This window comes from Diplotaxodon limnothrissa, linkage group LG20 (assembly GCF_057381915.1).
Source record: "Diplotaxodon limnothrissa isolate DT_005_m linkage group LG20, D_limnothrissa_male_GT1.1, whole genome shotgun sequence".
In the NCBI taxonomy this organism is placed as follows: domain Eukaryota; kingdom Metazoa; phylum Chordata; class Actinopteri; order Cichliformes; family Cichlidae; genus Diplotaxodon; species Diplotaxodon limnothrissa.
In genome coordinates, this window is record NC_140615.1 from 31,546,931 (window position 1) to 31,574,444 (window position 27,514).

Consider the following 27,514-nt stretch of genomic DNA (forward strand, 5'->3'; position numbering starts at 1 on the left):
CTTAAATCAGCTTCACCTGTCCAGTTAAAAATTAATAAACTCAAAAGAGCGATAGCAACACAAAATATTATTTCAGAGGTGATAAAATAAACTCAGAATAAACAAATCTATGGAAACAGATTTGTATCATATGAAATTGATATTAACATAAGATTTTGTGACAATCTGATTGCACCCAAACAGGGTTTTGTAAAGATGTTTCCTAATGTTTGGACTATAAAACAATGATCAATGTGATAAAGAACACAGTTTTGTTTTGTTTTTTGGAATAATAAACTGAAGCGAACATGTGGAAAATATTTCAGTTAGCTCGAATGTGGCGCAATTACAAAGCGCTGTCAGTTTGGTTTGATTTCTCGGCATAAATTGCATAAAAGGATATTTTCAGTCTCTACAAAGTTCCTCCAGAGCCAGTGAAACATCAGGCTGCTGTTTATGGTTTTTCTCATGTCATGAAAAAGGTTGTTTTAATGTGTAACATCTACTCGACTGTGGGGAGGGCTGCACCAGCAACCTTTTGTAAAGAAATAAAATCAACACTGAGCAGAATTGAGTTCAGGGTACTGGTGCAGACTTCACAGCAGTCCCAGTTTCTCATGTGACCCTGTGGGGAAAAATTGCCCTGCTAAGTCCTATTGAGGCTGTAGATATTATAACATGATGGGAAGGGGAGGTTTCTTCCTCCCTGAATGCAGCAATCTGAATAAAGCAGTAGTGACAGGAGGCTCATCGATGATCAGATCATCAGGATAAATGACAAACTGAAGCTGGATCAGACAGGATCCTCATCTGGGAGGACGTCTGTGTCTTGTGACGCGTTTAAACTGGTTTCTGATTAATAAAAGACGGCAGTCATCTTTTCTCTTTCCTAATGACACGCTGAGTCACAACACAGACGCTGATCTGTGCGATGGTTTCATATCTGAAGAGGAGTGTGTGTCTGCTGACACTGTGACATTTCTGTGATTGCGTCTGTGCTCAGTGAGGTAAAGGTATCGAGCGTTACTGAGCACAGACAGACTTAAATCTGCTCTGTGGGTCTGCTGTTGATAATTAGAGAGGCATTTTATCAGAAATGGCAATACGGTCCATGATGTTGTCTTTGGATCTTGTCTTGTCTGGCAAATGATTCAGAGTTTTAAGAACAATGTCTTTACGTAATTTTGTGTCGCATTAGTCTTACAAAATCTTTTATTGTGGAAAAACTTGTCAAAATTTTCTGGTATTAGCCAGGAGAAACAGTGCAGTTTCACTACAACGATTTGTGTTTGGGCATGAATTTTTCACTTTTTTTTTTTTCCTCACCTGGACGAGATATTTCTTCTGTCTGCTCCCATATGTACTGCATCATACCCATGTACACAAAGTTCATAATTTTCACTGTTAAATGATGAAAAAGTCTACATTTAGAGGTTGGAGAGATATGTTGTGATGCAAAAAGTGCAATGTTTTTTCATGACTCTTCAATGTTTTGCATTGACGCTGGGATGGAAGAAAACATCAGTTTACGATGAGGTGTGTGGTTTTTGTGGTAAGATCCCAAAGACTGTCACTCTTTGTTTGCATGACCCTTCCAAGTTTACAACATCGAGTGGGAGTGACTTAACAAAGTCTGCAATGATTCAGGCTTAGTAACCTCACTGCAGGTGAGCCACGTGTTCTTTCCCGTATGGACGTTTTGGAAGTTTTTAAAAAGTGCTTTGATGTAATTTTATTTTTGTTGTTTAAATTATTACACCTTTCTTCTTAGCTCAGCTTCAGCTACTTCTGTCTAAAGCTTTCATCTCCCGGCCTTTCCCACATTTTCTTTGCTGACCTCTTTCTTTGAATAAGTACCTGCGCTTCCTCATTCTACCGCCAGGTCTTCTAGTCCTTTCGTCTTTCCAGTTTCTTGTCCGTATAATGTGATGTAAAGAAGTATCTAGGCAACTTGATAACCGAATACAGCATTGCAGGGAAGCCATAAAAATGGGTTAATTTTTAATTACCAGTTTGCCAGCAGCACAAACACCAGTTGCATGGGCATGTGTTAGTAATAATAAAGACTAAATGCTTTTCTTTTTAGCCCACATTTACCAAGAGCAGGGCTCCTCAACGTTTTGAGGACAGAGTAGCAATTTAAATACCCAACTTATGCATCATTTCTGTGTTGTGGTTGCTTTGCAGTTGTGATTTTGTGTGTGTGTGCATGTTTACAGTTTTATACCATTAGTGAGGTTTCATTTCTTCACAGCAGCTGTGTTTGTCAGTGTTGGGAAAGTTTAGTGAGTTACTGTAAGTAGAACAAGCTGGAGAGAAATGGATCTGTGGCTCTGCTCTGAGCTTCCTGGTGAAGAAAATTAAAAGTGGTAAATGATTGAATACACTTGAGGGCCTTCATTCGCCTGCAGGCTGGAGTTTATTTAGAGGTAAAATAGGAAAACTGACAGCGATCAATTGTTCTAAACGGATTTTGTTGAAGTGAGACTTCCCTGAAATAACTTCCTTATCTTCTTGTTTCATTGTTAGTGCTGTGAATTGAAAATGAAAGTTTGCGTGCATGTTAAAGTCATTATTATTCTATTGTTTTCTGTCTCAGCAGGTGAAAATCAAAGTAGCTTTGTAACCTTTTGAATTTCTCTAGAATCGTACATGCAGGAGTTGTTGGGAATTTCTAAGGTAAGACAAAGTCAGACCCACATCCGTCATGTGTTTGGGATTAGCCCCACTGTTAGGAAGTGACACTGATGGAGCTGGAAGTCTTTAGGGACACCACGAGGATGAAGTTTAATCATCCCAGAGGGCCTCTGTGTAATGTTCTACTCCCTAATAGGTCTCCTAATCACGTTTTTCAAACAAAGCTGGAAAACATTAGTTTAAAGGATGTCATGAATTCAGTGGAAATGTAAAGTAACGTGACAATCTTTGTTTATTGATCAATGCTCAGACAAAAATAAGTCTCGATGAACTTTTTGTTGTAAACTTTAGAGAAGAAACAGATTATAAATTGGTTTACAATTGCAGATTAATCCATAATGAAAATGGTCGTCCAGTAATGGTTCCAATATACACCAAGTGTGTCAAAAAATTAACCCCTGCTGCAAAAAAAGCAGTTGCAATCACCAATGGCAACAGTCTCCCTTAGTATTACCAAAACCCTAAAATATTCAAAAAACCATGTAGAGGAAGATGAAGAGCCCAAAGTCTTCACTCATTCAGACTCCCTGAATCTAAAGTTCTTTAAACCATCCTCTAGACCCGAAATTGCAGTTCCTCAAACGGCCACCAGAGGCTGGCTGCAGAAGTGAGTCAGCTTCCACAGACTGCTGTGTTAAAACCTCCAGATCTACAGAAGGAAGATTAAAGGCGTCTTCTGCCTTTTCCAGCCTCACTGCTGCTCTGTGCACAGCTCCTGTTTGTGTTCAAGCTTTAGTTATTTGTTATTGGTGTTGCTGCTTGGACTGACAGCTGGATGCAGACGCAGATCGTTTTCTTCCCAAACAACATTTCTACTCATGTTAGTTTGTTTTTCTTTCTCCTTTTCGTTTTATTATTTTGATGCATCTCTTCCTTTTTTTCATTCCATACTCCTTTTCCTCCTCGGTGAAGTCAGCGAGTAATGTGAATGAGTCACATCCTCTAATGTCTTGACCTTGTGAGAAAGTGGGCAGCCAGGAGTCACTCAGATTCCAGGAATCCAGTGTGGGAATCCCCCCCCTCCTCCTCCCCCTCCTCCCTCTAGCTTGTCTGCCTTGTCGTTCGACCCACAGCCTTGCTGGTTTCACATACCTTCAGTTGGCTTTATACTGCCATTGACACAGTGCTGTTGATCAGCAGGGGAGGGGAAGCTCATACCTGCCAGGTGGAAGTGAATCTTGCTTCTTATTGGCTGAGAGGAGTTAAATAGGAGTGGTTAGTCTCCTCCTACTTCCCTTTCTTTTCAAAAGCACGAATGAAAGCAGCTGGGAAGTGAAAAGAGAAGGAAATTTTCAAGCAGTGGGCTTCTGAAACAGCTGAGTCAAAACGCAGACAGTCACAGGTTGGTGGTTTTATTTTAAAACTTTTTTTGTTCTGAAGTTTTCTACAATTTCAGTGATTAGGAAGGAAAATGGCAGATTAAACTGTGTCAACTTTCTGTATCAAATTTAAAGGCGAGCATCACTGTGGTCTTTGTACTTGTGAAGTTTAAGGTCAGACATCTGGCCCCCCTCTTATTTTCACCTCAGTTTAACTCTGTTCTTTTTTTTGTTCTCAACTGTTTTTATTGCTAAAGTTCAGCTTTGCATGGGCCGCCTCTGTTTTACAAGCTGCTTTGTTTGTCATCTGGCAGCAGCAGTGGTGACCTGAAACGCTCTGGAGTCGCTATCGCCCCTCATTTGTATTTTAGCAGGGAGCGCTGTGATCACATGACGTGACTGCAGCATCAGGCTAGACTAAATCCAGTGGTTTAACATTTGACTGTTATCACCTCAGTAGGGTGGCGGGATGCTGCTTTTGGACTGTTTTGTTGGGTGTCTTTGAGTTTTCGAGTCACTGCTGGGCGAAACATGACATTTAAAGACATCATAATAAGGTCGACCCTGTTATTGTTGGGTCTACATTACAGTATAAAGCACCTTGAGGTGACTGTTGTTGTGATTTAGTGCTGTATAAATAAAATTGAATTAAATCAGGTTGATAGTCGCCCTCACTTTTCTGACTTTTTAATGTAGTGCTGTGGAATTGTTTCAGTGTATTCATTCAGAAGTCTAAATCGCCTCACACCAGACTGTGTCAAGGTTAGATCAGAGAATTATAATCAAAGTTACTGGAAATTCACTTAATCATCAATATTTTTTTTTCTTTTGTCAGTTTAATAAAGCTCCTTTTTTTTTTTTTTTTTTCATTACTGTTATTTTAATATTGACCAAAATCAATGTGATTGGTGGGTTTTTGCCATATTTAAGCTGCCCTACATTTGTTCATTTCATTTATGTGACATTTTTTTTAATTTTGGTTTAATTATTAATCTAATTATTTGTTAATATTAGCATAAGATCTGAATCATTGAATCATTAAATGTAGGAAAGTTCTTAGTTTATAATGACTGGGGAAATGAAACAAGTGATTCTAAATAAGAAGCAACAGGTGACTCATGTTTTGGTAATGATGTCACAAGTTTGATGGTTTGAACCTGAATGGGTTTTTGGATGATTGGAAACGATGCACGCTGTATCAGTATTATGGGATGGGCCAGGCATGACCCAAGCAGTCACTGCTGAATTCCGACAGGTTTTTAAGTCTAAGCTGATTTGGGAATGAAAATGATAATTACCCACATCCCATTGTTGCATCTTGGAGCACCTGCACCAGTTGTAGCAGCAGGAGGACAGTGATGGAGTCGCACTAACTCCTGTCTTCACTTATATAAATGCGTCTACAACTGAAAAGGGCCTTCAGTTTTCTTTCACTTGGAACTTGTAAAACAAATTTGGTATGAACATCTCGTGAATTTATGTATTTATACTGGTTCATAATGTGGTTTCGGGCAGGTTGTTTGTGTCTGTCTGTAAAGGTGGTACCATTTACCTCTAATTTCTTTTATAGTGAGTTGAGCCTAGTGTCCCTTAGTGTTTATATACAAATCCCAGGTTTCTTTGGGTGTTGCTTAACAGTTCCAGTTACACTCAACAGTGTTGCAGTAATGCACAAACCTTTCCTAATGTGGCAACATCCCACTATAGTCCACCTGTTGAGTGATGTAGAGACCCCCAAGGGGGCTGCGTCACCAGTCTCATTCTTTCATTCATCCAGAGCATGGATAGCTCTCTCGGATGACTGTTATTAGCGGTGAGGTGCCGTTACGGCTGCATGCAGTCACATGCCCACAGCCTTCAGGCTGTGATGTTGCAGAAGAGGCAAGCAGGTATAGACGTGTGTGTCTGTGTTTCCTGTGAAAGGGAGAGTGTGTACAAGAGGGTTTTTTTTTTTTTTTTTTTTTTTTTGTATTGCAGGCGTATCGGTTGTTTTTTGTCTGCTGGTAGTCGCCCCTGGCGTTCAGTCAGAGCAGGGAACAGATGGTCAATGGCTGTGTGACGCGGTCTATTGACTTTCTGACTCAGATGCAGAGGCCGCTCCGTGCTGCAGTGGTAACATGGACCAGCTGTGCAGTGTGACAAAATGTATTGATTCTGTGTGAAGTTTTACACATGAACAAACTGCTTCCCTTGATATAAAAGCCTGTATTTAAATGCTCAGACCCAGACTGTTTTTAGCACCATGAGATGAGTGTCATAAAAATTTGAATGCACAGGAAGGGTGTTCCTCTGAGCTTGATTTAGAGTGGCGAAAGGAAGCAAAGCTGGCACCAGACGACGCGCTCGTTTGCCTTAGCTCAGTGTTTAATTGGCTGAAGGTGCTCCTTCTATTTGTGTCCCCTCCTCTCAGAGGTACGACTTGTGTTCCTGGAAAGCTGACAGGCAGACCGATCACTCAGACCTACAGCAAACATGGCCTCCGTTGCACCGTTCAGCCGCAGGGAGTGGGCATCCCAGTCGCTCAGGGTCACCGCCAAAGAGCTGTCAATCGTCTCTGCCCGGGGTAAAAACACCGCCATCGCAGAGCGCTTCTCCAAGTAAGTCCAACCTTAAGTTTAATAATTTACCAGCAGCCACTCAGCAGATCTGTCTTGACTTTTTACACTTCAGAGTTTTCTGCTCTCGTCATGAGCACAAATTAGGTCATAGGTTTCCTCTCAACGTTTTCTTGCCATTCAGCTTTTCTCAGTTTCCCGTTTTCTTGAAAGATGTGACTATCACATTGTCGACCTTTTACGAATTGCTCCAGTTTCACTCATCCTGTCTGGTTTTCAGACTTTACAGAGTAAAACAGGATCAGATTCTTTATGGAGGCCCCTCACCATTCGGGGCATCCCCCTTTACCGCATATCAAGTGACTAACTTGGAAAATGAGACAATGCACGGTAGTTGATCAACTTGACCACTAGGTGATAGTAGTAGTCTGTCAGTTGGTGGGGAATATGCAGGTTTTTGTGTTTTTCTTCCTGATTAACATTAATTGTGTATTTAACACTTATCCTTACTATGCACAAAAACAAACTTTTAAGCCATTGAACTCTGCAGCCCTCTCACATCTAAAGACAGGAGACCTTGCAGGGTCACTCTTTACGACAACCTCCTGAGATGGTTTTCCATCATGCTGCTGGTGTAAATTTACATGAAGAAAACTGCTGATCAGCTGAAATGGGAGAAGCTTTTGGTTAGAGCTGCCCTGTGTGTGTGTGTGTGTGTGTGTGTGTGTGTGTGTGTGTGTGTGTGTGTGTGTGTGTGTGTGTGTGCGCGCGCAATGGGTCAAAAGAAAAAGAAGACACTGTAGACACAGATCAGATAAGGAAGTGAGTGCATTTACCAGTTGTTGACAATCTTCATGCGAATGAACTTCACTATTTGCAAGAGCCATGACGACAAAAATGAACATAATCAGGGGTTGGCAGGTAAATGAAACCTGAAATCTGCTCTGCAGCAGGCGGAGGAGACCCACTTGGGAATAAGTCCGACCACCTGCCTCGATTTGAAAGCAAAAGTTCATATTACATGAGCTATCATATTATCTTGGCAGCTGGAAATGAAGAATGTCATCCAAATTAAGTCTATGGTGGCATTATCATTTCTCCATAAATGTTTGCAGTGTCTCATTTTTTTTCCTTACCAAGTAGGAGTGGAAAAAACAAACAAACCCACATAACCAGCAATGTAAAATCTAGTCTTTAGGTTCTGTTAGCAAAACTTAAATATTCAGTGCAAGACTCAAGAGTCGGTCTTTAAAGCTGGCTGTTGTCCTCATTGATTAGATACAATGTCTCTTTTTGCTGTTGGCTCTGTGCAGAAACAGCCACATCTGGCTTATTAGTGTTAATGTTTCCTCAGCACAGCTGAGAGGCTTTGAGCCAAACTTAATTTGGACTCACTGTCCCAAACATGATTTTTGTCTCCGGGTAGAAACACCTGTGAAGGACAGCAGTGGTTCAGCTACGAACTGGCTGTGTTTGTTGTCAGTTTGGGGCTAAAATGTGTGGTGCAGCCAGTCTGAGGCTGAAGATCTGAAGCGTTGAACAATAAAAAGTGTCGACTGTGGAGAATTTTGTATTTTTCATACCACAGTTATTCATATTTGATGTTTTATTTGAACTTCAGCGAAATCCGCTGCCACTGTTTTCCCTGTTCTTGCCTGCTTGTCAACAAATCAACTTTCTCCTGACACACACAAGAAATGAGAAATTAAGCAGAACGAGTCACTTGTTAAAACTTATAAACCTCTCAGCAGCAGACACATTAATATAAGACAGAGATTAAGGACCATAATTCCCTTTGTTTAACAGGGCAAATGATGAGAAGATGAAAATGATTAGTTTCACTAATTGTGTGATGATGTTTGCTCTGTTGAAAGGATTAGTTGTGGGTTATTAATTGATGGCTTATATTAATGTATACAAGTCACATACTTTTTGCTGCCATCCAGACTTGTAAATTCCTGCTGGTTATCGGGGTCTCAGAAACAAAACAGGAAATGAATCTTCAATCAATTAAAATACTTTATCTTAAATAAAACCTGGCCAATAAAATCTGTTTCACTCTGAAACAATGAATCCACTCCCTCTGTGTACTTTTTGCAAGACGACACGTGATGATGTTTTTCCAAACAGTTTTACTTTAACACATTAACTAATTTATTGTTTTTGGAGAGAAGCGGGAACATTTATTTATTTTTCTAACGAATTTCCTGGGAAGCGGTTCTGCTTCTTCCTCACTGGGCCTCATCCTCTCAGTTATTGTTTATCTGAAGCAGTTTTTGTCCTCCACAGGTACCAGATGGCAGCAGAAGAGGGCAGCATAGAGAAGAAGAAAACGGTGCGTACATTCAAATTCACTCCTGTATGTCTGTGACGATTCGTTGCTTCCCAGCGGTGGAAGAAGTGTTTTCTATCATGGCCTCAATACTTGGCCTCAAGTTAAATTTCAGAATTAAAAACAAAGTGCTTCACCCTCTCCACCCTAGTAGTCCCTGCACCAGAACCACCAGTATCTATCATTAAAACACAGCCTGCTGCCATGTTTAGACCTGCTAATTAATGCTGCTGCTGCCGTTAACACAGACGCACAGAAGTCGAACTCCATTCAGTGAGTCCTGTATCCCAAACGTGCCACATTTTTTAATCTGAAAAGCTTCGACACTTTCTATTTTTAATTCACAGAGGGGAAAACTTCACCCATCAGCAGCATCTCATTCCCCATATTCATACGAGTATAAACTACTGCGTAGACCCACATGCTCTGCTGCATCATTTCTTAACATTTTCCCAAAAACTATGTGGACATGCACAGACCAAACCCTCGTTCTCTCTCAGAATTTGGAGTTCAGTGACCTCACTTGCTCTTTGTTTACTCCGTTTCTGTGTGGAAATCTCGACTGTAGTAATGTGACTCATTCTGAAAGCTGATTAAAAGCCTTATTAAGGGAACTCCAGCTGTCAGCTAATAACAGAGCAGTTGAAAGGATAATATTTGGCCTTTCAAATGCAGTGTTAAAATATAAACCCTAAACTGCTCTCAGTCTGGCGGAGACTCAAATAACTGCTTGGAGACGATAATCTTGGAAACATCTCCAGCATGCAGCAAGCTCCAGCAGTGAAATTATTTTGTTATTGCTTTGGGCATCAGCTGTTCTGCTGCACTGATAACAAGGAGCCTCCGTCACACCTGGTCAGCGTGGTGACTCGGGCCCTTTCCACACACGGGAAGCCTTTTCTACACTTTTGACCCCTTTGTTTCTTTTAAGTCATTGAAAATGAAGTAAAAAGTAAAAACCTTCTAAGTAACTCTGACATTTTTTGTTCTTGCAGCATCAGAGGTGTATGTCTCTTTAGTGTAAGGGCATTTTCTGTAGTGGTGGATGTGAACCAAATATTGTTTCTGTTAATCTTATTATCTGCAGTTTGTACATGCTTTCTCACAAACGCACACGTGTTGTTGTTGTAGTAGTAGCACCACACTGCCTGTCCAAACATCACTCACTTCTTCCCCTCTCAGCTGTCTTAGTTGGCCTGATAATATTTTCTTGCTCAGCTTTGATGCTGCTGTCGTCATGATTTGTCACTATATAAAGAAAATAGAATTAAACTAGGCTTCTGATTGGCCAACATTTCTGTAGAGTTGGTTAAATCATCACCTGTTGCTTTGTAATTTTTGTTTAGATGTGGATGGAGCTATTTTTCACAATGTATCCTTGTAGGTGGGATGTTTTTTTTTAGAAAGTAAAGTGGAAAACACAGATGTAACTGTGGACGTAGCTTCAGGTTAAACGGGCGGCTTTATACGCCGGTCACTCTTTGCTTTGAGTTTACTTCTTAACCAAATTAAAGGCTCATTAAATATCAAATCAGAGCCACTTTTTACAGCAGGTCTCAGTTACTGTGTATATCATGTGGGTTAGTTCTGCAAGACTTTGGTTTGAGCTACCTGGTCTTTTTTTTTTTTCTGTTTTTGTTTTAAAGTTCTTGTAAACAGTATCAGAAAAGTGGATCCAACTACATGGTCACTATGTTAGGGCCACGACTGTGAAACTGCTTTATAACTACGTGCAGCCAGAGGATTTATATAAGCAAAGTTTTCTTGTTGATCCTCATCAATACAAAGAAAACTCTGCTGCCTCTAAAACCTTAGACCCTCCTGTGCGATGAGGTCCAGAGAAGTGATCAGTCCGTAGGTGGTGGGTTTTGCTGATCTCCTCTCTCACACCTTCCTAACCCTGAAAACTTGAGCTTAAACCTGAAGTTGCCTTGTAAAGCCCAAACCCCGCCCCCTCTCCCTGGTATTTTCTACCAGGTTGCAAAACATCTCATCATTAAAGACAATCTTGCATTCCTTCCCCACGTCAAACTTCTCAGGGTGTCAAATCTGTTGTTGTTGTTCGTGTAAATGCTGAATGGCAGTTCTGTCGAATTTCTCTGGCAATCCCTCATTTCCTGAGAGGAAGACTGGAGCTAAAGGTGTTCCTATCAAATCCAATCTCTAAACTAAACATCAGATGTAGATACCAGCCCGGGAGGCTTATCAGGAGATTGGTATTTATCCAGGTTCAGGCTCTGTGCAGTTCTTTGTGAGAGTTTTTATTTTTTAAGGTTTCCACCTCCCTCCCCTTTACCTTTTTCACATTTCCTGTCTTTATTTTCCCTCCTTTCCCTCATCGACTGTCTGTTTCTGATTTTCTCTCCCTCCTTCCTTACCTCCCCGCCCCCTCACCCTTCGCCCCCTTCACTCCCTCTCCTTCCTTCCCTCCTTCCTTTCCTCTGTGTCATAGAAAGGGGGGGGTGGGCTAGTTGCTTCATTCTGCTTCATTCTGATCACTTCTCAAGCCTCTCACATCTGGGACAGCCTGTAGCACTTCCAGCCGGTCAGCAGACACCAGCACACACACACTTTCACAGCATTTTCAACTGGACAGCCAGGTCGTCTGCCTCACACTCAGGTTTTTGACACACACACACACACACAAAAGGAAAAAAGTTTTTCTAGCTTTCTTTTCAGCTCCAGGTTTATAGATGCGCATGCAGAGCAACTCACGGCTCTTTTGTCTTTCATGCAGGACTTCCTGTTTCCTTTTCATGTCTTTTCCTTTTGTTACCTAGCTCAGACTGTGCACACTCTGCTTGCAAGAATGCGAACATGTAGTTTAATGTCAGTGCAGATGCTGTTTGATTTAGTTTAAATGTTTTTAGCGTCATTCAGAAATCGGAGAGTCAAAGTGGCGTGTGTCCAGCATTGATGGAATTTATTGACTAAACTAAAAACAGACTGAGAGTAGCTAGCATCCCTCAGTGGGAGTCTCCTCTGCCAGAGCCTCAGAAATTGTGAGTCATCATAGTTTGTTGTGTGATTGTTTGTGTGGTTGGCAGTAAAAATGAGGGTTATCTTCTCTGTGGTCTCTGCTGTGTTTGAATTCTTCACCCAGCAACCTTTTCATCTCATTGCATCTGCACGATACACAAAACTAGAGCTGGTTAACTCTCAAAGTTAACCAGCAAGGCATGGATGGGAGGTTTTGTGAAATGTATGCATGCAGACTTTAATTAGATTGCATTGTAATGTTTTGCAGTGAACCATGGAGTATTAAGATTTCCTGCTGCAGAAGCCTGAAGGCAGATACTTGGTGCCCAAAGTGACGATAAAAACGTCTGAAATGACAGATAAGAGCTGGACTAACTCGTGTTTAGAACAACCGTCATAGATAAACGAGGCATCTGAGTCTTAAATGACCAAAACAACAGAAAGCTACAGCTACAGCTACAGTCGGGTCAGTCCCAGGTTCTTGTAGTTCTTGTATCTCTTCATTCTCGTGCATTAAAGTCCAGCTCATTGGGTGATTTATTTACTGAGTGGAAACATCTTTACTGCTGATTCATTTTTAAGCAGACACTCAACAGGTTTTCTGATTCAAGATTCTTAACATATAGAGTCTATATTTGTTTTTGTGACATTTTTCAGTAAATAATATAAATTAATAGACTTTTTATGCTTAAATCAGTTTTTTAGGCTCTTGTGACCTGGAGGCTTAAAGCCAAACTCGTCAGGTGATTTAACAGTTGATTAATTTGCACAAACATCAGACGTATTCTAGCGTGTACTCCCTCTAAAAATGTGATGCTACACTTGTTTTGAATGGTTATCTGGACAAAAATTACACTTGAAGCTTACCATCAGATGACTTTTTTTCCCCCAGGACTTTCTTACAATAACAGAAAACTGCACTTGCACTGCAGCGCATTACAGACTTGTGCATCTGACCCACATCGAGTTGTCTTTTCAGATATGAATCTTTTCTTGTTTCCTGACACACAAACAAAATATGACAGCAGAAAGGTTTTGGATGTATAATCAGAAATGCTCTGTATTGTTTGGAAATATGTTTCAGTCTTTGCATATCCAATATTTTTATGTCCATATCTTGTTTTGTTTTTTGAGGATGGGAGGAAAATGAACCTAGATGGTGTTAATTAAATTGACATTGAGATAAAGAGTCTTAAGATTTATTGAAACTAACAGTTATAAAACTGTTTCACCTTTGATGCTACAGAGGTAAAAAATTTAACCGAGTGACTGTTTCCTGTTCAGGTTGTGGAAGCTCTACCCTCGACACTGTGTGGCGGGAACCTGAGTGCTTTAAAGAAACGCTGGGAGCAGCAGCAACAGCAGGAACCGCCGTCCATCCAGAGATCCCAATCTCAGGCCCCTCTGACTCCAGTCAGCACGTTACCAGGCTCCAGATCTGCACCTTCATCCCAAATCAAGCTTCAGCAAGACTCCCTAAAAACTACAGTACTCTCACAGGACCAGGATACAGAGATCCAGGTTCACAGAGTAACCAGAGAGACCAGCCAGGACATGACGGACATGGAGGCGAAGCCCAGCAGAGATTCAGAGGAGCAGGAGGGAGCGGCGGCATCGGCAGCTGAAGTGCCCGAGTGCGAGAAGCCCAGCATCCCCCTCAACAGCCTCAAGATGATGTTCGAGAAAGGAGAAAGCCCAGAAAAGGCAAGTACTGCTTCTCTGTGAGTTTGTCCTCATTTCAACTTTTAGGCGTTTCTGTTTCAGTGAAATATATTTTTATTTTCAGTCTTAATATAGAAACTTTGTAAGTAGAGTAAGCTGTGGAATAAAATCTTCATGAGTACCTAGTTTAGCTTCGTGTGCCTTCCTCTGATGAAGCATCATACATTAAAATGAATCAGAAATTGAGAAGATAAGTTAGTAGTCTGGGCTTCCTAAAACTGTCCACTTGTTCTCAAAGAAGTCAGATCCCCCCCAGTGCCGTCATGCTGATAGTCACATGGTGTAGCCCCACTTCACATCCTCCTCCTTTAAAAGAAACACACACTCAGCTGACTCGCACATTTCTCTCTGCAAAGATCCCTGAGAGATCTCTGCTTCGTGCTCCCCGAGGCAGCTAATTGTTGTTTGTGGAGCATAAAAGTCGAGGAATTTGACGTCCAGTCATGCATCAGCTCAAGGCGTGTAAAATGAAAAGTGCTCGTACTCCAAAGTGTGGCACATTAACAAGAGCCACGCTGTTTCCTCAATAGAGAGCGACCATTTTATGACGAGCCACTGTGAGGCTTTCAGAGGTGGACTGATGAGTCCGAACTCGATGTGCTTTACAAATTTAAATTTGGGGTTTAGCCTTTAACTACCGTGACCTCCCAGTTATGTAAATGTAAAAATACTGAAATAAACATGACCACTTATAAATACACCAGCAATAATAAAAGTAATAGTTAGAAATTCTAAAATACAAATACTAAAAAAGACAAAAAACGGTTAAAATAATAAAAATACTAATATAACAAAAACACTTCTAGTTAAAGGGCTCATTACAAACTGGAACAGTAATTAAAAATGTGGTGATTAGACACTAAATATGGAAAAAAAACTTCATATGTGTGAGCTAATGAGTGCTTTAATAGTGGTGAGTTAAATATTTAAGACATGACCACATAATATTTATTAATAAAGATGTGGAAATGAAAGCATGTATGACCTTCTCAAGAACGCCACTAGAAAGGGAGGAAAAATTCATTTAGACATGGTATGATTAAACGGCTTACTTGGAAATAAAAGCTGTGTCCAGCTCCCGGGGGGGCAAATACACCAGGACATAGGAAATTTTGAGACATCTGGCTCTAAATATCAGAGAGATGAGATAAGATTTGATTTAGATTACTGGGAAAATAAGTGAGTCATCAGCATAACAATAAAATGGGCGTTAATAATGGGACCCAGTGAAAGACGTGTGCTCTGCAGTTCTTCTCAGTCCTACAAAATCAACAACTCCACTTACTGTTGATTCACTTTCACTCAGTTTTGACAGAGGTTCAGTTTTTCTATTATTAAATTTGATTATTTGATGTTTGTGGTGCTCAGTGGGAAGAAGACCTCAGTATTTAAAAATGTTACAAATGTATAAATTGTCATTAGGCCAGAAAGGATAAACTGTTGACAAAAAGGTGAAAATGGTGAATTTGTTGGCTTTCTTTGGTTTATTTCTTGTCATCTTGGTTACCCCAAGAGGCTTGGTTCTTCCCGAGGTTTCTTCCAGTTTTTCCTTCCCTTTATCTCCATGTGTTTGCTCTTTTTTTTTTTTTTTCTCTCAAGTTTCAGCTTTCGTGTTCATGCTGCTCCCAATGTTTGGAGGAGCAGGTGGACGGCTCAGTTTTCAGCTGATGCTAACATGCTTTAAAGCAGCGGTCCCCAAACTGCTTATGTCCGACAATATTTTCACAGACTGGTCTTTAAGGTGTCGCGGATAAATACAACAAATTAAAACCAGTACCGGTACCAAAAAAACGAAGATTTATTTCAAACACACGGGAAAAGATCCAGGGAAACAGAGTTGACGATAAAGACGATAAAAAAAAAAGATTAAAAACCATAAATTTCATACCCGAGCCTCAACTCTCGCGGCCTGGTACCTAACGATTCATGCACTGGTACCAGTCCGAGGCCCGGTGTTAGGGACCGCTGCTTTAAGGTGCTTCCATATACTGATTCTAATTCTGTTGTGAAATTGGACATTTTATAATGTAGGTCAGTGGGGATGAACTCCACCTTCAAGTGGCAATTTGAGGAAGTGCAGCTTTGGTTTTCAGTCCAGGAAGAGATTAAATTAATATCCAGGTGCCATTAATACAAATTAATGGCACCTGGATATTAAGGTCTTAATGTGGCACAGAGGAGGAAGATGCACAGATAATGCTGAGCAGGATTGACTCTCTCAGTTTTGGCTTAAGAGTCTGATTCTTCATGGAAACTTTTTTTTTTTTTTTTTTGTTAACAAAGGACAAAGAAGGGGTTGTAAGGAAACATGGGATGAAGAAACGTGCAGTAAAACGTGGCGTTTAAACAAAGACATCCGCCACTCTCCTCTCCACACCCGCCTCCTATGTGGGCTTTTAAAAAGTGAGATGAAGGAGCACTCTGGGGAGCTGGAGGGAAGGAGTCTTTTTATTGCTCGCTGCATAGTTGTCCTTCCAAAGGAGGGCTTGTTTGGGGAAATCCTCGAGCTGAAATACAGGATCTATACAGTTCTGTAGACACAGTGTCCGGGGCTTGTACAATAGGCTCCACTGTAGGGCCGAGGCGGGCTCTCTGCTTCTTTGTTGAGCTCCCCTTCACGGGGCAGATGATGTCATGGTGCAGCAGGCTGGCAGACTCATGACTGCAGACAGCTGATCTGCACTCTGAGCCTCGTCAGACAGTCTCCCCCCAAGGCCGTCAAAGCTCTCCGCCTCCCCTCCCCACCTCATCAATCACCCTTGTGCTCCACTCTCTGCTCCTCAGCTCCACCTCGCCCCTGTTTTCTCTCTTAACCCTCACTGCCACCCATCAAAGACCTCCTTTTACAGTCTTAAAAGTGTTACTTTATTTTTATTTTTTTAAGTACATATATTATAAATTTCCACTTTGTGCTGACTGGCGCTGACATAGGAAAAGTGTAAAAGCAACAAAAACTTGGCTGTTCGGCCAAGCATGACGTGTGGTGTATTTTGCACAGAAAGTGTTTCAAACAAGCAGCAAAATGAGTAATCCCAATGCTCCTGGACTCGGAAAGTCCCCAAGTGATAAGACGGCTTATATTGGCAAGTTTGGATTCATTTCGGATAAATCTCAGATCATTATGGAGATGCTAAGCGCTCTTTATCTTGGACCCAACTTTCCTTTGGTTTGTTTTTAGTACTGCTATACTATTAGCTGAAATTTGATGTTGTGATGTTTGCACATGAGGTGGTCCTCAGCGAAAATTAGTATTTAGTACTTTTTCTGCGTAAATTGATGCCCGATAAGTTTGTTTTTGCAAATATGGTATTGTCTGCCAATCAATCGACTCCTTCATTCTGCATGCTGAAGTTTTCTTGGAGTTGCCCCTTATGAATCGGTGTGAGTGGATGTTTGAACACATGGGCGTAGATAAAACCGTGTGCTTTAAGTGCTTAACTCTATAAGTACCACTCCATTTACCAGTAAATGAGTCTGAATTTAATTAAAACCTGATGCATGTCCTAGCATTCTGTTAATGCAGGCTGATTTTTGTAGAAATTGTCTGCTGCTGCTTGCTTTATGCCTCATATCAAAGGGGTGGGGATGCCTAATAATAAAATGGAAAAAACCTCTGCATTTGTCCAACTGTGGACACAAATTAGCAAAAAATATCACCATCGTGTGAATTACTGGGAGTCCTAGATGGTGTGACAGACAGACGTAGCTTTGGGATCTGACAAATGAAGCCAGTGTGGAATTGCTTTCATTATTTTAATTTAACCCCCGTAAATATTTTCCTGATGATTTTATGGGCTCGGTCACTAGTTTTGAGTCTGAGATTTAATTAGCCAATATGTGACATCACGGTGTTTCCGCCTATTTTTTTTTTTTTATACCATCTTTAGTAACAGAATCGATATTCATTACCTATAATTTGGGGGATATTTAGGAAGATTTACTCAAACAAAATCGACTTTCTCCAGCCTCATCGTCGTCTGTGTGACGCACGTTAGCATCATCACTGTGAGCATGCTCACATTGGCCTCTCTGAGCTAAAAGCTAAACGCACTAACAGATCGGTAAAGAGTTTGTCTGCGTTTATTCCTCCAGCTCTTATCTAAACACCCCCCTCTACATCCACTCCCCTCTCTGGGCCGACTCGATGCACTCTGAAATTAATTGACCCTCACCCCTCCTCCCTCCCACACAGCCCAGCTCAGCCCCAGCCTCCCTATCCTCCCTGAGTCACCTCCCTGAGTCACCCCCCCTTACTGCACCAGCTGCTGCTTCTCCGCCTCCCTCCTGCCCCACATTGCTCCTCTCTGTAGGCCCAAAGCTTTATTCTGATGCTGGGGGGCCGTGAAACACTTAAACAAGAAAAAAAAGAAAAGAAAGAAAGACCATCTGTAAAACCACGGCACACTCCCGTCATCATCCCCACCTTCATCCGACCACACCCCTCTTTGAGCAGCACCCCCTAGGAACACCTGCTCCTTGTCGCCTCGAATATTCCCACCCACCCTGCCCTTCATCCTCCTCCCCCTCCCCTAAAGCCATCTCCAGAGGGTCCTACCCCACATCTCCCCTGCGATAAGCCACAGTCTGTGCCTCCCCGCTCTGGAGCTGCAGGTCTTGCCGGTGCTGGATTCAAACACACGATCAAACTCCGTGAGAACCGCCTTCCCCTCGGTCTCGCCGCCGACTCCTCATCCTCTGTGGCTTTTTTGTCCTCCCTCTTCATTTGTCTTCGCGAGAGGTAGCTATGACATATGGTGTTTGTGGCTTTCTTTGTTTGGCTCTGAGACAGTCTCCACTTTTACTTTCCCTGCTTGTTATTTTATTGACTTCTGTGTTGGACGAGGATGTTTGCGCAGCAGCTGAAAGGGGCCTTTTAAGGCTTCTCAGAGTCCACTTTATGGACTTTATCAGTAGCTCCTTTCAACTGTGTCAGCTCACTTTAAAAACAGTGTTATTGTGTGGCTTGAACTGGGTATATTAACACCTTTAAAGGGTGTTAACTGATGCCGCAGGTGCCTTCCTGCTCTTTGTTTGGGTAAGTCTTAGTGTAAGAAGAAGTCGTTGTCTCTGGTAGACTCTGGTGTGTGTGAGGTGGGGTCATGAGGGGAACTGAAGCTCGCTCGGTCTGTCTGTTTAGGAGCTTTAATAGTATCAGGATTAGCATCAGATTCTTTGTCTGGCCCACTGATCCAGCCTTTCGAGACACAACCTGGCCTCGTATGCTTGTTTACATGCCACTCAACCCCTCATGCACACACATGCATGCAAACCAGTCTCGGACCCCCCTCCTCCTCATCCTCCCTGTCAGGGGTTTAGACATTTGTTCAAACACAAGTAAGAGAAATGAGACAACTGCAGACCGACTCAGAGAGTAATTAGAAAACGTGCGCACGGGTGAATGCCTCTGAGAAGACACACACACACAGAGCACAGGCTCGCTTGCTTTATTTATAAGGCAAAAATGGGTTACATAGTACTTCCTCTTTTTAACAGATGTTGAAGAGAGGTTAAACATTAAATCAGCTTATCTGATCTTTCACACACTGGGATAAGAATACAGAAGTATATCATGCTTTATCTGACATCACAGACACTAAAGGAAAAGAATGCATCCTTATATCATGCTGTCAAACATCTTCAGACACTTAGGTAAGGAATGCATCAGTTTTCCTTTAACAATAGACTTGGTTAGGTGATTCTTCAACAATAGGCTTGGTTATGTGAAAATATATGAACACACAAAATATAAGGCATACTTGGTTAGAATATAAGGCTTACTTGATTATATTGTTTTATAGAGATTTGGTTATAATGTAGAAAATCTCTAACATTTCCCTTCATCCACAAAGCTGCACCTCCGGTCTGTGGAAGCTAATCCACCCGGGGGAATAGATCCATTCTTATGAAGATGACTGTTTCCTTTGTTGTGATTCGTTTCTGTTCTTAACGCCCCGCTTAGGGCCTGAGTGTTGGTGTGTTTTCCTGTTCACAGCAGATGATTCAGTTCTTTCTTAACCATAATGTGCATTATTAATTATTGAACTCACTCCTGACTCAGACTCTCAGATTTGCCCCTTACCCGCCCTCAGATTACATCATCTGTGATGATCTGGTTGTCACTGCTCAGTTTTTAAAGGGGTAGAGGTTAAGCCTAGAGGTGCGAGCTTTGGAAATCCTGCTTCTTTAAGCTGTTATAATCTTTTTTTTTTTTTATTAGAGTCATGTGAGTTATTCAATGTGAAGAGAATTATCTGATTTTGCAGTTTCTCTCATTTTGCTGGAGGATTTAACACCTTTCCTATCACCTTTTGCTGAACTCTCACCACTTTTTTGTAATTGTGACATTCTCTGGCACCATTTAGTGAGCAGCAGTTGAACATTGTGAAGGTTTTCCCACAAAGAGGGAACACGAAAGTTTAAAGGATGAGGCTGGACTTTCCCAGTGCAACACTTTTTTTTTTTTTTTTTTTTCCTCTCTCTCAAAAGTAGTGAGTTTGTGGACGCTGTCTCCACTTTCATTTACTTTAGACAGGGTGGACATTTGCACTGAGTTGACCTCAAAAATGAAATTTTCTTATGTGTTTAATGTAAACATCCATCTGGGTCCACGTCACAGGGCCGTAGTCTGAGCAGAGATGCTCAGGCTTCCCGCAGGTAGCACAGTAAGGTATTCCCAAGCCAACTAAAAGACTAAGTTTCTCAAGCATGTTATGTGTGCGCTCCGGGGTTTCATCCAAGGTGTGCATGCCAGAGATGCCTCACCTGGAAGTTGTCCAGGAGACATCCTAATGAGAATCACCTGAGCCTCATTTCAGTGTGGAGGAGTAGCAGCGTTACTAAGCCTTCCTGAACGACTGAGCTCTTCACCTTATCTCTAAGACTGAACCCAGACGACCTTCAAAGAAAGATCATTTCCACCACTTGTCAGCGATCTTTCCTTCTACACCCAGTTCGAGGCCATAGATGGTGGGAAAGAAATCGACTGGTAACTCGAAGCGTCACTTCCACGTTCAGCTCTCTTCACCAAAACGGATCACTGCAGACGCTGCACCAACATATAAAAAGTCTTTGAAGACCAAAAACTCTCCAGTGTGTAGTTTAAGGAACGCATCTGTCATATCAGGCGTTTAGCACTTTGTTCTAAAACATCTTTACACAAACACAGGTTCACGGTCAGTCTAACTGAAAACTTGTTCTTGTCTTTTCAAAATACGTACAGTTCCCACTCACTGACTCTGTGGCACATAACAGATAAGATGTACAGATAATGCTCGTTGGAGGTTTGAACGCTTGTTAAATAAATTCTTCTTTCACCTTCATGCATTTATTTTTTTAGAGAAGATAAAGTGGAAATGCATAATGTGTTACACAAATGAGGTTTAACTTGTCTCAAACATACTTTCATCCAGTTTTTTCCATGATGTAAGGCCACTCTGCCTCAGCTTTATGTTGTGAAATGTTCCTGAGCTCGACTTGCCGAAGCCTGCAGAGCTCCGAGCCTGTCAGGACTCGGGCCGAAGCCAAAATCCTCCCCGTGGCCCCTGCAGCCTAAAGGCTAAATGTGCTGTGCCGCTGTTTGTCCCGTTGCGTAAGCAGTACCTTGAATGGCATGAGACGGATGATTTTGTGCCCTGAAGTTTGGGGGAGATGTCCGACTGGGGAATTCCCCACGTTCTGGGCAGATGCTCCTTTGTTATAAAGCAGCAGGTGTTCTTTTCTGCCCTGCAGCAGAGAGGTGATCGGTTTGTTTTCTGGCTGGTGGCTGAGGACAGACGGGGTGTCTTGTCTCAGACACTGAGCTCATAAGGGGATTAAAGTGGTTTGGACTGCACAAACACTGTGCCGCTCTTGACCTCTGTGATTCTCTTACCTTTGCATTTCCTCGGTCTCTCTTTGATCTTTCTGATGGCCGGGCTTTAGCTTGCAGCCTGTTGGCTCTACCAGGTGAAACATGTGAGCATCAAAGGACTGCATGTGTTTTCATCTCTTTGCCTTATGTCGGTTTGTTTTCTTCATCTGTCTGTTTTTACGTTGCAGGCATCCAGAGAGCAGACAGGCCGAGGAAACACTGGCAGCATGGACCAACTACTAGGAGGTACATGCTTCTCTTTAATGTGCTTTCAGGGTTTTTAGGGGGCAGTTTGTTTGAGAGGTGATCGACAACACACACCAAATGACCTAGACGGCAACGGCTGATGTGAAATTAGTGTTGCATGTTTCTTATTATGTGCTTTATTCTATCTATGAGCGAGCCTCTCATTTCTTTTTAGATGTGGACAAAATTTTAATGTCATCAAATACCAAAAAAGTAAGCGACAGAGTTTTATTATTGGCAGAATGGAAACCTTGTGTAATACACATCTCAGCTGAATGTAAGTCGATGAATGGCTTCATCTTCAAAAACTGCTGTCGGTGGATAAAAAGACAGCTGTGCGCTACTTCGCACCTCTGCCGAATCTTAAAATATCCTCCACACCACATGCGACTCAGACGGCGCACTCAGTCATTTCATTGGCTAATGGTTCATGGTGGTTTTAATTTAAAGAGGAAGTGAAACTCTTTGACATGTAAGAGGCAGGTCATCCTTTTTTCTTTTCTTTTTTTTTCTTTTTTAAATGACTGAGGAGAAACCTGAGAAAACGAGCCCCTGCATGTGACCTTAAAGGGCTCATTTTTAGTAAACCCAGAATCCGTGACATAACCTCCTCAGTAGAGCGAAAGCTGCTGACTCTGCGGTCCACTTCAGCTTTATAGAAGCGTGTTGTTGCTGCTCTTCTCATTGTTTAGGTTCATGATTAGCTGTCTTATCAATCTTGTATACGGCTACGGTAGAAATAAATAAATAAATAAATAAATAAATGCACAGATGATTAATTTCCTAGAATTCAGGTATAAACCAGAAGTGTGGCTCTCTGCTAACAAATTGGTCAACTCTGAGACGATCGTGATAGTTTTGATATTTACTTGTAGCTGAGTAACATAAGCACCAAATAAAGTAGATGCTTAAGTGACCTGATGAAGCAACAGCCAATACTTGGATATTTGCTCCCAGGCTTTTTGTTTTGCACATTGTTTTGCTGAGCTTAAAGCTTTATTATTGTCAATAGCTGTTAGGTATCTGGCGCATTTTGGCAAATGCCCTCCCTCTATTTTAATCTCTTTACCTGCATATAATGCAAGCCTGCTCAAATGTACTTTCTAGGCAGAGCAGTTTTGACCAAACAGAATCAAGTAGATCCCTTTGAGTTCTGTTTACAGAGATTATTTTTATTCTTGAGCATCATGCTGTCTGGCTTAAAAAGAGGCTGACTTTAAACAGCTTGTATCAGGAAAATGATGAAGTGAAGGTCTGCAGTAAGAGCAGTCAGTTGGTGAATAATACTTCGGTTTTAATGTTTGGAGTCACATTTGAGTCCCCTGATGTGATATAAATGCAGAGTTCGGCCTCTTTTAGCTCAGTTTTGGTCTCAGCAGCTGTCTGACTTTTGTGATGACAGCCAAAAAAGGCACCTCGTGTGCGTATGCAGTCATTTTAACCACATACAGTAAAAACATGAGCGATGGAAAAACAAACGGAAAGACATCTGCTATGTCAAAGGTAAACTGGAGCTCTTCGTTAACGGTGTCAGATTTACAAAGTCTTTGGGATTTTTCTTTACAAAGAGTCTCTTCCTGCTATCTTCCTGGATGGATTACATCCTTCCCCGAAATGAAAAAGCTCAGAAGTGACGACACGGGCTGCTGTGTAAGCGCTGTGATCAGCCCACTGCCTAAGAGAGCACAGGAAGAGACAAACCCACAGTTTCCCTCCACGCTGCACGCAGCTCCTGACCCCGTGTTCCCGTCATCAGCCTGCATTCACAGCAATTAATGAACTGTAACAAAAAAAGTGGCGTCTGCAGGTTACAGCAAGCACAGAAAACACTGTTCAGACATGATGTGCCCACAAAGATGAGTTAAAATAGCTGAAGTGTTTGTTAGGCAATAACTTCTAGTGTTGTGTGTTTTTTTTTTTTTTTTTTTTTTTTTTTTTTTTTTTTTTTTTTTTTTTTTTTTTTTTGCAGATGGAAGCCTCGCCGAGTCCACGCCTCTCCGTGATCGGATGGCCCTCTATCAAGCAGCCATCTCCAAACAGGAAGTCCCTCCCGCTTCAGTCAATGTGAGCTTTTTGTGCCTTACTGGAAACTTTCATTTCTGGTTTATAAATTTCTAATAAAAGTGAGATTGGTGGAGTATTCATGGTTAGTGAATTTGAAATAATCCTATTTAATTGTCTTGGAGCTGAATATGAAATAACACAAATCAACCAGAGAATTTAAAAAATGTGCCCTTAAAAGATCTGCATACCTTCACATTATAAAATAATTGGGTTAAGTTACAGAGGATGGACATTCAGTGGCCTGAGCGAGCCCTGCTGTGAAAAACATGCTTCAGCTGTTATCTTTTCCTCGACGTGAAACAGGAAATGAATCATGCATGACCTTTGGGTGCATGACGCTTGTAACACGAGCCTATTTATTATTTAGACAGCGCAGTTAAGATTGCAGAATCACACTGCCCGCTGACAAAAAGCTAAAGTATTTCCAAACAAACAGTGTAAATCGGTCTCTGTGGAGCCGAGCTGGGTTGTGAACTCTGTGCCATCACCACCACACCGATGTTCCTGAATTATTCCAGGCCTGAATGGACACCCGTGGGGCAGAGCACTGGGGAATTTTGTATTTTCTAGGATGATTTTTGGAGACAAACTAGCTAATGGAAGCAAGTTGAAACAAAATGACTCCTTACATGTGATCCCAGCAAAGATATTTGCATGATTAAGATGCACATGTAGTAATTGTGTTTTTGTGGACCTACTTTTTCCTGGAGTTGTTGTTGCTGTTGACCAGCTGCATTATTGGTCAACAGGCAGTGACTGCTCTCTCTGATATAGGTTTAAACATCTGTTTTGTATACTTAAAAATTACTTGGAGCCAAATGGCACATATACCTAAGACACTGCAGTCCCACACAGTGTGCAGCATTGTGGATGCTCTGCTAACAATAACCCTACAGGTGATACCCAGTAGGTTTATCTCCTATGAAGCAGGTGATGCCGATGGCTTATATTCCGTTGTTAACTTTCCACTCGTCCTTCTTGTTTTGCTCAGGATGATCAGCTGGATGGTTTCAGTGGGAAGCAGAAGGAGAACGTCCCCCCGTGCACTCTGGACATGGTGAGAGTTTATAGCCTGAAGGTGTTTTTGTTCCAGTGCATCAGTTTCGGCTCATCTCGACACGCATTTATCTAAACGTGTGTCAGTGTGTGATGTTTTTTTGTTTTGTTTCTTTCACATCTCTTCTCCCGTTTCAGAGTCCAGAGTCTGAACCGAACACCAGGAGAATTTTCACCTCAGAGACCAACGGTAAGTTCTGCAGATAATTCGTGATGAAAAGTTGAAGTGAGGTTCTCACGTCTCGGTATGAACTGTCCATCCTTGGCTTTAGTTTGTAATCCTGTAAGTGGAAGGGCTTTATCAAATATGCAGATGGCTCCCTCTAGTGTTGGTTCTGCATTACTGCCTTTCTTTTTTTTAAATTTTTTTTCTTATTTTGCTCTCTCAGGCTCAGGACCCGGCACTCCTGCGTCCTCCAATCAGAAAGACTCGTCCCAGTCAAAGACTCCCAGGGTGAGCCCTCACAACAAACATTTACACCTCACACACACCTGTGCACCCTACACTAATCTCCACCTCCTTATTTTTATTCTTAGACTTTAACAGAGTAGCTTTGGGGAGGGTTGATGGGCTCAGCAGTCATTGTTGGTGCCCATATGTGACTAAAAATGGGGGGAAATCATGTTTATGCGTGTGCAGAACTTCCGTCTGCCGGTGAGGGAGACCTGTGCATCGTGCCTGAAGACTGTCTATCCTCTGGAGAGGCTCGTGGCCAACCAGAACGTTTACCACAGCTCCTGCTTCCGCTGTTCACACTGCAACACCAAACTCAGGTGAGGCCACAGCAGATCGGGTCAGACAATACACCCAGGCAAACATTTACAAAGGATTTTACTGCATTTAAAGCTTTTCTGCAGGGTTACTTGGAGAAAAAAAACCCCTCTAAATTAAACTTTATCTCGAGGTCCTGTGTTCCCAGTAATCTAAAGAATTTAAAGATATGTTCTGCTGTTTATTTTGATTCTATTTATTCCATCAAAAATATCCAATAACCTTCTCAAAACTACTCAAAAGTACCATTTTAACCTGTTATGAACCCACGTTAACAATCTCTTTCAAACCATTCCTGATCAAGACTTTGACTTCTTTTTAGAAGAGGTCTGTTTTCTCTAAACTGTCCTTTGTTTTGGTCTAGTTTGGCAAATTATGCCTCCCTGCACAACAGCGTCTACTGCAAGCCGCACTTCTCCCAGCTCTTCAAGGCCAAAGGAAACTACGACGAGGGCTTCGGCCACCGGCCGCACAAGGAACTTTGGGAGGGCAAAAACGAGAGCGCTGAGGCCTCGCCGACATCTGTAACCAAGCCAACAGCCCAGAGCCCGGCCACACCCTCAGACCAGGAAAGCCCCAGTGTGGAGGACTCACCCTTGGCTAAAGTCAACGTCCTGACAGCCACCATGGAGGCTCTAGGACAAGGTTCCTCAGAGAAGGCTGACAAACCCACAGAGACCCGCAGGCTGAAGATCTCCTGGCCACCAAAAACTGAGCCTGAGGACACGCCCAGCCGCGGTGGAGCTGCCGCCAACACGGAGGTAGTCTCCACGGGTAAACCAATCAGAGCCAAGTGGCCTCCAGAGGAAGACTCCCCATCCACACCACCAGAGGAAGCCAGGGGCTCGCCTGTTCTGCGTCGAAACACCCCCCTGAAGGAGCGCAGCATGCCCTTCACCGCGGCAGCTCAACCTGACAGCCCTCCTGCTCCTGAGCCCAAAAAGCAGAGTGCACCGGTAGAGCGGCAGCCGAGTCCTGAACCCGCCAGCATGGACCTCCAGCACGGCGGCCAGTCGTCAGACAGCCAAACCCCCACCGAGGACAGCTGTGTAGATGTGCACACCAGCTCCGGAGAGGAAGAACAGGAAGAGGAGATGAAGAGCGAAGACGCTACAGACCATCATCTCCCCACAGAGGAGGATCTCGATGACGCTGCAGGAGGACAAGGTGAAGAGGAGGAGCAGATGGAGGAGGAAGACGGAGGCGTGCTGGAGGAAGACATGCCAGATGCTAAACTTCAGGAGACTCCAACTGAGCCGACTGCAGTCTCCTCTCCGGAGGCAGAGGTGGAGGCCAGCCGGTCGTCTCAGGACGTGGGCTTCTGGGACAGTGAGGAAGAGCATGAGGAGCTGACGGTGGAGGAGCTGATTAAACGTAACCGACACTACGAGGAGGAAGAAGAGGAGGAAGAAGGGGACGTATAAAGCGAATTTTCTGCTCTCGGCCAAAACGACGACATCCACGGACGCTTAACTGATCTTCTGCCATTCCTCCTTTTTCAGACAGTTTCTTCTTCTCTTCGTGATATAAAGTTGCAGCCGTGTCCAGAGTGAATTTTATTCGTGCCTCTTTCACGACATTTAGAATAATCAAATTTTTTTTAAAAAGATATTTAAAATGATTCCCCTTTAAATAAATATTTTTAACCCAAATGTTATGAGTCACAGAATAGATGTTGTTTTTTTGTTTTTTGTTTTTTTTTTTGTGTACGCGACTTTTGTAATTTTGTATTTTCATCGGATGCTTCATTATCAAACTGCTGTCATGAGAAACCGACTGCACGGTCTTATTAGACTGCAGCTCAGCTGTGACTGAAAAGTTTCTGAATTAAGACAAAGTAGAAAATAATAAGTTTGGTTTCTTTTCTCAGAAGAATCCAGCTGTGACTTTTGAGTTCTTGATCCCACAGATGGATGACAGTTAAAGGAAAAACCTACAGCTTTA

At 42.3% G+C, this 27,514-nt stretch overlaps 1 protein-coding gene across 1 annotated transcript; it reads left to right on the forward strand.

Annotated features, from left to right (window-relative positions):
- Nucleotides 1-3,980: 3,980 nt before the first annotated feature.
- lima1a (LIM domain and actin binding 1a) lies at nt 3,981-27,214 on the forward strand. The gene is made up of 11 exons (XM_085344986.1): nt 3,981-4,018; nt 6,406-6,592; nt 8,840-8,885; nt 13,146-13,565; nt 21,621-21,678; nt 23,648-23,742; nt 24,734-24,799; nt 24,937-24,988; nt 25,188-25,252; nt 25,439-25,572; nt 25,935-27,214. The coding sequence occupies exons 2-11, from the start codon at nt 6,468-6,470 to the stop codon at nt 26,992-26,994; spliced, it is 2,121 nt and encodes a 706-aa protein (XP_085201112.1). The 5' UTR covers nt 3,981-4,018; nt 6,406-6,467; the 3' UTR covers nt 26,995-27,214.
- Nucleotides 27,215-27,514: the final 300 nt, after the last annotated feature.